The following is a 10,579-nucleotide window of genomic DNA, read 5'->3' as shown; positions in this document are numbered from 1 at the left end:
GTTTGCATCTTCCTTCCCTTTTATCTTTGCCTTTTATTATCTGCTGTGGGTTGTGATTTTAAATTGGCTTAGATTGTTTACCAATTTTGTTTTATAGCTTTTGTTCATTTTTCGCACTTAGTTGTTCAAATAGTGTGTAAAACACCCTTGAACGTTTAGACCCTCAATTACAAAATAACCAATTCAAGCAAGACCACCTTCACCACAGAAATGGGGTATCTATTGTTATACGGTGATGCGATTTGGGCTCAAGAATATGAGTGCGACTTATCAAAGAATGACTACAGCCTTGTTACATGACATGATGCACAATGAAGTTAAGGTATTTATTGATGACATGATCGTGAAGTCCAAAGATAGAGAGGGACACATAGCTAATTTGAGGAAGTTCTTCAAAAGGATCAAGGAGTATAGATTGAGATTTAACCCACAAAAATGCACCTTTGGAGTAACTGCTAGGATTTTGCTAGGCTTCTTGGTAAGTGATAGAGGGATAGAGGTTGACTCATCAAAGATCAAAGCCATATTGGATATGCCTCCACCCAAGAGTGAGAAAGAGATAAGAGGATTCTTAGGCCGACTACAGTACATCAACTGATTCATCGCCAAGCTCACCTCCATTTGTGAGCCCATCTTCAAGCTCTTAAGGAAGAATGAATCCCATACAAGGAATGATGAGTGTCAGAAAGCCTTTGAACTTATCAAGGAATACCTTCTCCATCCAACCATCTTAGTGCCCTCGAGGCATGGAAAGCCACTACTTCTTTATCTCTCGATCATAGAAAATTCAGTTGGAAGTATGCTTGCACAAGAGGATGATGATAGAAATGAGAGGGTTATATACTACTTGAGAAAGAGGTTCCATGATTATGAGACTAGATACCCACCCATAGAAAAGTCATGTTTTGCTCTCGTATGGGTCATGCACAAATTGAGTCATACCATCCTACCTTTCCAGATATGGATAGTAGTTAGAATGGACTCGTTGAAGTATTTGTTTGAGAAACCTGCCTTAAGTGGAAGGTAATTGAGATGGTTGATTCTATTGGCAGAATTCAATTTGAAATATGAGGCTAGAAAAACCATCAAAGAAAACGACATGTCAGATTTTTGTGTCGAAAACCCTATAGAAGGAGAAACTGGTAAAGAAGATTTCCAGGATGAGGATATTTTGGATATCAAACTAGGGGCATGGAAGATGTATTTCGGTGGAACTATGAACCAATATGGAAATGGGATAGGAATACTTTTGATAACCCCCGATGGATCTCACATACCTTTAGCAGTCAAGTTGAACTTCGAGGCAACTAACAACATGGAAGAATATGAGGCTTGTATTGCCAAAATGGAAGCTCTTCAAGAGTTAGGGATAAAAGAGGCAGAAGTCTTTGGAGATTCAACTTTGGTCATAGCCCAGGCATAAAGATTATGGAAGGTGAAGGAAGAACACTTGAAACTTTATTAGCAATATTTACAGGATTTGACCAAAAACCTTTGACAAGATTGAATACAATATCATACCCAAAGTTCAAAATCAGGTTGCAGATGCCTTGGCTACTTTAGCCTCAATGGTTGAGATACCCTAAAGAGTATGGATGCTATAGACATCGCATTTTGTACCCCTTACGACTCGGGCCCCCGTTCCCCAATGATGCTAAAATTCTAAGTCCCAAGGGTGGTTTAGGGCCTAATCAGATTACAAATTGACTTAAGGGATGTTAAAATGAAAAATATAACTTTTTAATGAGCTGAAAATCTATTTTTGGAAAATAAAGGACAAAAGAAACCCTAGACATATGTACGCAAGCATGAACTTGCATATGCAACCTAGAAGCTTGCATATGCAGGCATTAGCTTGCGCATGTAGGTAAGGTTTCAAAAGTACTAGAAAAGCAAGTTTTCTGCATTAAAGATTGAGGTTTGGAACGAATCCCACACCATCTGGGAGTCGTTCCAAGCCCCCATTTTCACAATATATATAGCCATACATGGTACTTTTCAAAAACACACAGAAATCCCATGTGAAAACATTAAGATTCACTAGAAATAATGAATCAAAGAGGGAGTTTTTCACAAAACATCCTCAAGTCAATTTATTTGATTATGGCCTTTTCTAGCCTGGATCTTTGAATTTTAAGATTACTAATCGCATTCTTATTGATTTGTGATAGATTTAACAGAGGGGAACGGTCAAAATTCAAGCCTAGGAGCTTTGGCTTTGAGGTATTCATTTCAACCTTTTTCTTTTATTTTCTCCTTTTAATTCTATTCTTGCTTTGTTTCTTTACTTGTTTTATGCTTCAATATGTTTTCATAGCTTAGGTTTGTGTAGTTTTATCTTTTAAAAGCATGTTAGGCTGCTAGAAATCGTGTTTTAAAACCTTGCTTTGTTTGCTGTGCTTCTCGGGTTTCTGGGTAGAAGCCCACGTACGCATGATCAAGGCTGCATACATAGACTTAATTATGCACATGTAGGGTTGTTCATGCGTACGCATGAACCAACCTAGAAACCCTAATTTTATTTCTTTTGTTTTTGCTTCTGCTTTCACATGTATGCTTTTGTTTTAGACCCTTTTTTTTTTTTTTTTTTTTTTTTTTTTTTTTGTTTTGATGGTTTTAAGCCTCTATTTCACATGTTTTTTTTGCTTGTTTGCTCTTCATATGTTAGAATTAGAGTTTATCTTGTGTTTTCCTTGTTTGATGCCATGAACATGCATTCATATGCTCATGCATAATACCATAGGTACTGAGTTGCTACAAGGTAAGTGAGGTAAGTCATGCATTGGTATGAACATGCATTTTAATGATGTAATGTGTTTGTTTGATGTTTGATTTCATGTCTAAAAGCTTGGAATACATGTGATGATCTATGTTTGCTTGTCATGCCTATGTTTTTGCCTTGAATGGATATGATGATATAATGATAATAACTGCTTGGATACATGATGCAATGCTAGATGTATGTTAGGGTTTATGAAGTGAGATAGGAAGCATGATTAGGGTTTGTGGTGTGATGAAATGCCTTGATGATATGACATGTATGCTAGATGAATGTTAGGTGATGCCATGACATGTATGCTTGATGAATGCTAGGGTATGCCATGATTGATGCCATGTTGAGTGATTAGATGTATGCTAGTGTGTGTGTTAGTATAGATACAATATTAAGTCTGCCTTTAATAGGGTTAAGACATAAAGACACAATGATGGGAAGCCAACCTTAGAGTTGGGCGGTTTTAGGTGCCTTACCTTCCTAAGACCGTACCTTAACTCCGAACCCATATATCTGGTAGTAAGATTAAAAGGTCCTTCCTCGAAAGGACACTATATATATGGTTCCTAGACCATTGTAAAAAGTAAGTGGCGACTCTATCCATTGTGCCACAAACGTGACCCTTAGAGATTGAACAGAGCTATGGGTTGGTGCACAAGGAGAATGTAGTGTCTTCAGTTTTGGCTATATAGGGGGAAGGAATCCCTTGGTATTATGACATCATGAAATTCCTGGAATTGGGGATATATCCTGTCGGTGTCGATAAGAGAGAGCATATTTCGATTAGAGTGATGGCAATGCATTACATCCTATGTAGGGGTCAGCTTTATAGGAGATCCTTTGATGGTATACACCTTTGTTGTCTAAAGAAAGAAGAAGTTGAGAGAGTTATGGGAGAAGTTCATCAAGGGATTTGTGGTCCCCACATGAATGAGAGAAGGTTAGCGAAAAAGATCCTAAGGATAGGATACTATTGGAATACGATGGAAATTGATTGTGTAAGCTTCGTGAAAAGTTGCCATGACTGCTAAACACATGCAAACTTGAACCATGTACCACCTTGTAAGCTATATAGCATGTCCTCTCCATGGCCTTTCTCAGTATGGTCATAGACATGATAGGAAGATTAGCCCCCAAGGCCTCAAATGGACACGAGTACATTCTAGTGGCAATTGACTATTTCACCCAGTGGGTAGAAGCAACCTCTTACTCTGTATTAAAAGCCAAGCATGTAGCTATATTCATAGAGAACAAAATCATTTGTTGGTTTGGGGTACCACAAGAGATCATCTCAGATAATAGTTCCCACTTTGAAGGGGAAGTTTGAAGGATCATGGAGTTGTACAACATTAAGCATCACAAGTCTTCACCATACCGACCGTAGACCAATGGGGCCGTAGATCAAGCAGCCAATAAGAATATCAAGAATATACTAGTCAAGATGGTAATGACATACAAGGATTGGGCCAAAAAACTTTCATTCGCCTTATGGGGTTACAAAACTTCTATCCGAGCATCAACTAGGGCGGTACTTCCTATTTATGTGGAGATACAATCTTTGAGAGTGCTAGTAGAAACCAAAGTCCTAGAAGAATATTGAATGAGAGAAAGATATGAACAGTTGGCTTTGATAGATGAAAAGAGAGCTAGCTCACAATACCATGCACACAGTTATCAAAAGAGGATTGTTAGAGCATTTAACAAAAAGGTGAAACCTAGGAACCTTAAGGAAGGAGATCTAGTCCTAAAGGTACTCAAAGACGAGACCTTCGATCCAAGAGGAAAGATGAAACCAAGGTGGTCTTGACCTTTTATTATCAAGAAAATCATGTCAGGAGGAGTTACAAGAATCATAGATTTGGATGGAGAGGTGATGCTTCACCTAATTAACCTGGATAGAATCTGAAAGTACAACATTTGTAAGACAAAAAGGAAAATCTTACTACATTGAAAACCCGAAAAGGCGGCCTAGGCAAAAATTAAGGCAAAGAAACCCCACTAGGTTGAAAATCTGAAAGGGCGGTCTAGGCAAAAGATAGGGGAAAATATTTGGGCATGGCGAAAATTCCCACAAGGACATCATGGGCAAAAGTTACATGGCAAAGAAAAAAGAAAAGAAAAATAAAGACAATAAACAAATATAATAAAAATTTTGATTCTCTTATTGCTCAAATTAAAAGATACTAAATTGTTACCATAGAAGATTTGGAACATTCAAATCCTTTATTAAATTCAAAAGAAAAGACATGAGAATCATAAAGTACAGAAAAGTAAAATTTGGGGCATATCAAGGTAGTCACTTAGTCCTCTTCCTTTTGTTGGACTTCCTTTAGTCCTTCTCTTCGCTATGGACTGACCTTATGTCCGCAACCAACCAAGCTTTGTATCCTAAAGTAGGATGGAGAAACTGAGGGAAACGAATGCCCTTAGCCACCATCCTCTTCAACCAAGTCTCACATATTCTGCCCAAGATCCTATCAGTAAATGCCAAGGTATGGAAGATGCCATCATCATTGGGAGATCCTTCGTGGCCATCAAATTTTCTTTGATAGGCCAAAAACGAATAGACCTCTTGTGATTAATTAATTGATTAATTAGCCAAGTTTATTAATTAATCAAATTAACATGCAAACGCATGGTAGCACAAGAAAATCACCAATTATACTAAGTATGCAGTGGAAAATAAATTGACACAGTGATTTGTTTACGAACGGGGAAAACCAACACGGCAAAAATCTCACCGGGTGATTTTGGAGGTCACCATTCACGAGAATCCACTATTATCACAACAAGCGGTTACAAGTAAAGGAATCCCAGTACTTTATACCAACCTACAGTTGAACCCTTACCTCAATATACAATTGGACTTGTTCTGTAGTGACAATCTCTCCTTTTGATGCACAGCTCCCAATACGTGACTAACCAATTATGCGGATCACAGTACGCGAATTCAATCACCAACTAGAGAAGGTTGTTGGCTGTAAAGTTCTTCAGCTCATCCAGACAATGAAGATCGAGGAGATGCTTGGTCACAAAACCCTACAGTGTACAAACACAACAACTTCTTCACAAGAAAGATGAGCTAGGGAAAATTTTGTCTCTGATCACAATTTGCTTGAACAAATTTTTCTCAACACTTGTGTAACTTGTGTCCACCTTTGAAGGCCTTTAAAATAATCATTTTATATGTCTAGGGTTGTGAGAAAAGAAAGCTCAAACATACAATCACGGATTAGAGTCAAAACAGATCTGAAACTCTGTTTTTCATAAACCTCAATAAATAGCTATCTGTCAAGCTACTGTTGAGCCACGGGGCTGGTACAACTCTTAAAGCTCGATAGATACTAGCTGTCGAGTTTTAATAACAGGCACTTTCTCAGCTTAAATCTTGGACAGACTTGCATGGCTTTAACACTTGGTCTTGAAACAAGGTTTCTTGAAGTATTAAACACATCCTAGATCTACCCAAATACAAGTAAAGTGCGTTTTATCAAAGGATTAGCAAATTACATAAAATAATGACATATGTTCCTAACAAGTGAATCACATATGTCCTAACAATCTTCCCCTTTGACAATCTGTGACAAAACCACAACAAACAAATGAACATATAAGAGAAGTCATAAATCACTCAACTCATATTCATTTGTTGAATACAATAAAATCTATCCTAACACAAAATCTTTAAAAACTTTGCAAGAAGAGAGTTTATGGCAAGTAGACTTTAACAACCTGTATTTCTGAAACACTTTAAACAAAACTCATCAAGGTATCTTTGTGTGAAACAGATTTAATAGATTGCATACAAGTAATAAGAAGTATGTGCAAAAACAGAGAAAAGAAACAACATATGTAAGGGTAGGTGAAAGAAACATACATAAACATATAAAGAAAATAAGTACAATGTATGTCAATAATGGTCACAAGACCCATGTACAAGATATAAATGTATCTAAAAAAGAGAAAAGAAAAAAAAAGATACAAATAATCCTCACTACATATTTCAAATATTAGCACTCCCTCTAACAAAATGGTCCTATACTAATTCTCTCCCTAAGTATGACTACTCTCATGTCCAAAACTACTCCCCCTTTTTGTCACGAGTGTCAAGTAGACATCTCATTTGTACCGGAAGAGCTAGCATCTCCATCATCATCATCCTCGGAAGCAGTAGCATCATCACCATCATCCTCAGAAGCCTCTGGAGTAGGTGGAGGAGAAGTCTCAGAAATGAAGCCACCCATGACCACCTACCGTCGTGCAATGAGGTCGACACAGATGTTCACCTGATACAACTTAGTAAAAAGTGTATCAATGTGAGCATCCATGTACTGAAGCTGCGCCATGATGTCTTTGAGTGTCACATCGCCTGTAAAAGAGAAGGGAGCGGATGTGGATGGAGCAGATCGGGATGGAGCCGAATGGGTGGGACGAGCTATTGACCTAGACTGCCCCGACCTAATCTGCGCCTATGGCACACATGTAGGTAAAGTGGTTGGACGCTGGAAAGGGAACAGAAAAATGGAGTAAGATCCTCATGATAGCGGAAGGGAAAATGAGCTTATCACGGGACGCCGTATCCCTATGGACATCTATGATAGAAAGAATAAAGTGAGAAGGAAAATCTATAGTAAGATGCTCAAGAAGGGACAACAAAAATCGAGCACGAGGCTTTGCTATAGAGTTAGAGTGAGAAAGAGGGTAAAGAACAAAAGTCATGACCATGTTCAAAAACTGAGGGCCTCTTGCAAAGCCCGAACAGTAAGTGAGCTGACGCTCACCCCACTCAAAAGGGTGCTCATAAAAATCAGATATGAGCTCGTCTTTAGACACTGTCCTAAGACGATCACAACTAGGGTAGTCAGGAAACTCTACCTTGGGGACACGGCGCACATCTGCAACAATCTGCGATATGACAGCAATATGCGTATCTCGAACGCGAGTGATGAAATAAGGTACTGAAAAATCAAATCCATGCATGTTGGAGTAAAACTCCTGGATCAGCATGGATGGACATGTGACTGGGACGTCACACAGTGACTCCCAACCTTGACTGTGAACGAAAGTGGGTAGGTCATTGTTGGCGAAGTCTGCTAGGATGACTTGGCATTCAGAATGAATGCCTTGTCGAGAAAAGTTCTCTGAAAAGGCCTTTCGGGCATCTTCATCGCGGAACCGAATAGATGAAGGAGTAGGATTAGACGAAGTGGATGCCCCGGAATGAAGAGGGTCCCGAGACGGAGTAGACTTGCGTTTGGGTGCCATAGACACAGACTAATGCAAACAGAGGAGAGAGGGAGAGAGAGAGACAATCAGAAAAGTCCCAAAAACAATTCAAGTATATCAAGATATATTGAAGAGAAAGAACGTATGCATGGGAATGCATGAACATGTGACATGCAATATAAAAAGCATCATGGGCTTACCCCAATTCAATCCTACCAACACACAATCAATTGCACACATCTAAATGCATGATAATACTGTTATAATGCGCATGTGATGCATTGCAAGAGGTTTAAAGATCATTTAAATAAAGACCCATCCCAAAATTTCAACAAAAACTCAACAATTTTGAAAAACCCCAAAAATTTTCAAAAACCCCAAAACCTAGGTCTAAATGCATGAAATGTATGAATAATGAGAGAAAAAGAGATCATACCAAGTGATTTGAAGCAAGGAAAGGCCGAAAATCACGTGGGTTTAAAGGTTTAGAGAGATAAGTGAGTGTTTGGGAGGTGAGGAGACGAGTCTGTCCACAGAGAGATCGAGAAAAGTGAGAAAGAAATCGCGAACAGCACTTAAATAGGAACCTCATAAAGCTCGATTGATTGGGATGTGTAGAGGAGGTGTCAAGGTTTAAACACGTGTCCAGCTATCGAGCCATCCATCGAGTTTCTATCGAGGAACAATTCAATAGAACAGTTTATAAAGAAGCTCGATCGATCCACCTAGCTGTCGAGGAGCTATCGAGGACCCAAAAAGTTTGTTGATCGATCCACCTAGCTTTCGAGAGGTGTCGAGATTGCGGTAAAAAATAGCTGAAGAGCTCGATAGATAAGTCAGGTGTCGAGGTGGTGTCAAGATTGCTTAAAAACAGTTTTTCAAGAAGGGAAAAACATAGATATGAATGCAATCAAACATGCAACTCAACCAAGGATCCAAACAACATTTTAACTTCTCAAAAACATCTCTCAACAAAAAAAAAGTCAAGCATTTTGATCCCAAAACACACACACACACTAAACAAGTCTAACCAATTTTATATTCCAAAAACAAGTTAAGACAATTTACTAAGCATACATTAACACATGTAAACCTTGTGATGGCCAAATCACATTGTACCTGCACATGTATTAAGAGTAGAAAAGAATAATGCGTGTTGTATGTGAGAAACATTGCAAGATTGCATAAGTGTCTACATGTTATGATGATTTGAGATATGAGAAAATCACTTTAACTTACACACAATCATAACTGTTTGATGGGGACTATCACCTTTGAGGTACATCCATTAACTCCCACATCTACTAGAAGATACGCTTGCAATCATATTTAAAGCATTTTATTCTTTTTGCTTTTTATTTTTCTTTTCATATTTTTCTTTTAAACAAACCATGCATGGGCATATAAAAGATAGAAAAGAAATACCTAATGATGTTAAGCTTTTGACATTGCACTTTTGCTATGCCGAAGCATATAGATGTCATTTCATGATTGGTGGGAACAGTGATGAGATGGTTATTTATGCCTTTCTCTTAGGATTTTCTAGTCCTTCTCGTCAAAAAGAGTGATACGAGTGTTAAGTACAAGAGAACACTTAACCTTACTCATCACAAACATGAGCCACAAAACTCACTTACTTAGTTGTGCATAGAGATGCTCATCTAAGCTACAAAAGATACAAAGTTTAGAAAACTTTATTTCAATGGCCATCTAAGGTACACAAGTACCAATGTACACATAACACACACTGTTTTTGTATTTTTCTGATTTTTCAATTTTATTTTTATTGTTTTATATCAAAAATAAAATAAACAAAACTGAAAACAAACAAAAACTTGTTAAACAAAACAAAGCATAAAAACTAGACGCAAATGCATGAGGAAGAAAGAGGAGAGAAAGAGATCAATCCATGGAGATAACACCAATGTTTTGACGAAGGAATTCAAAATGTTTGCTGTCAAGAGGTTTGGTAAACAAGTCAGCATTCTGATCATCGGTGTGAATAAACTCAAGAGTGAGAGTACCATCTTCGACAAGCTCCCTAATGAAATGATGTTGAATCTCTATGTGTTTGGTTCGAGAATGTTGAACCAGATTCTTAGAGATATTGATGGCATTGGTATTGTCACAATAAATGGTGAGATGTTCTTGACAAATACCATAATCATGGAGGAGATTTTGCATCCATAAGAGTTGGGTGCAACAGCTACCGGCAGCAATGTACTTAACTTCTACAGTGGATAATGAGATGGAATTCTATTTTTTGCTCATCCAGGAGATAAGATTATTACCCACGTAAAAACAACCCCCTGAAGTACTCTTTCTATCATCTGCATTCCCAGCCTAATCAGCGTTAGAGTACCCAACTAAGATAATATTTATGTCCTTGCTGTACCACACACCAAAATCAGCAGTGGTTTTGACATACTTTATGATTCATTTTAAAGTGGTGATATCTAGCACACACTCCTACACTGTAACTAATGTCAAGTCTACTAGCAGTAAGGTAAAGAAGACTACCTTCATAGTTCTTTTGTTGTATATGCGATAAATCTTGCTTGTAGAGGAGTAGCCTAGAAT

General features: G+C 38.0%; 1 protein-coding gene across 1 annotated transcript; it reads left to right on the top strand.

Annotated features, from left to right (window-relative positions):
• The first annotated feature begins 235 nt into the window (after positions 1–235).
• LOC115963644 lies at positions 236–1,423 on the top strand. Its single transcript, XM_031082738.1, has 2 exons — positions 236–548; positions 1,053–1,423. The coding sequence occupies exons 1-2, from the start codon at positions 236–238 to the stop codon at positions 1,421–1,423; spliced, it is 684 nt and encodes a 227-aa protein (XP_030938598.1).
• Positions 1,424–10,579: the final 9,156 nt, after the last annotated feature.

This window comes from Quercus lobata, chromosome 2 (genome assembly GCF_001633185.2).
Source record: "Quercus lobata isolate SW786 chromosome 2, ValleyOak3.0 Primary Assembly, whole genome shotgun sequence".
Taxonomy (NCBI): Eukaryota; Viridiplantae; Streptophyta; class Magnoliopsida; order Fagales; family Fagaceae; genus Quercus; species Quercus lobata.
The sequence above is the reverse complement of the archived record's forward strand: the minus strand, read 5'-3'. Positions and strand labels throughout refer to the sequence as shown.

Bases quoted from the DNA above. Each gene is read 5' to 3' on its own strand.
- LOC115963644 (XM_031082738.1), top strand. From the start codon at position 236: ATGCGATTTGGGCTCAAGAATATGAGTGCGACTTATCAAAGAATGACT. The intron at 549-1,052 runs GTGAGAAAGAGA...TTCTATTGGCAG, and splicing joins GGATATGCCTCCACCCAAGA to AATTCAATTTGAAATATGAG.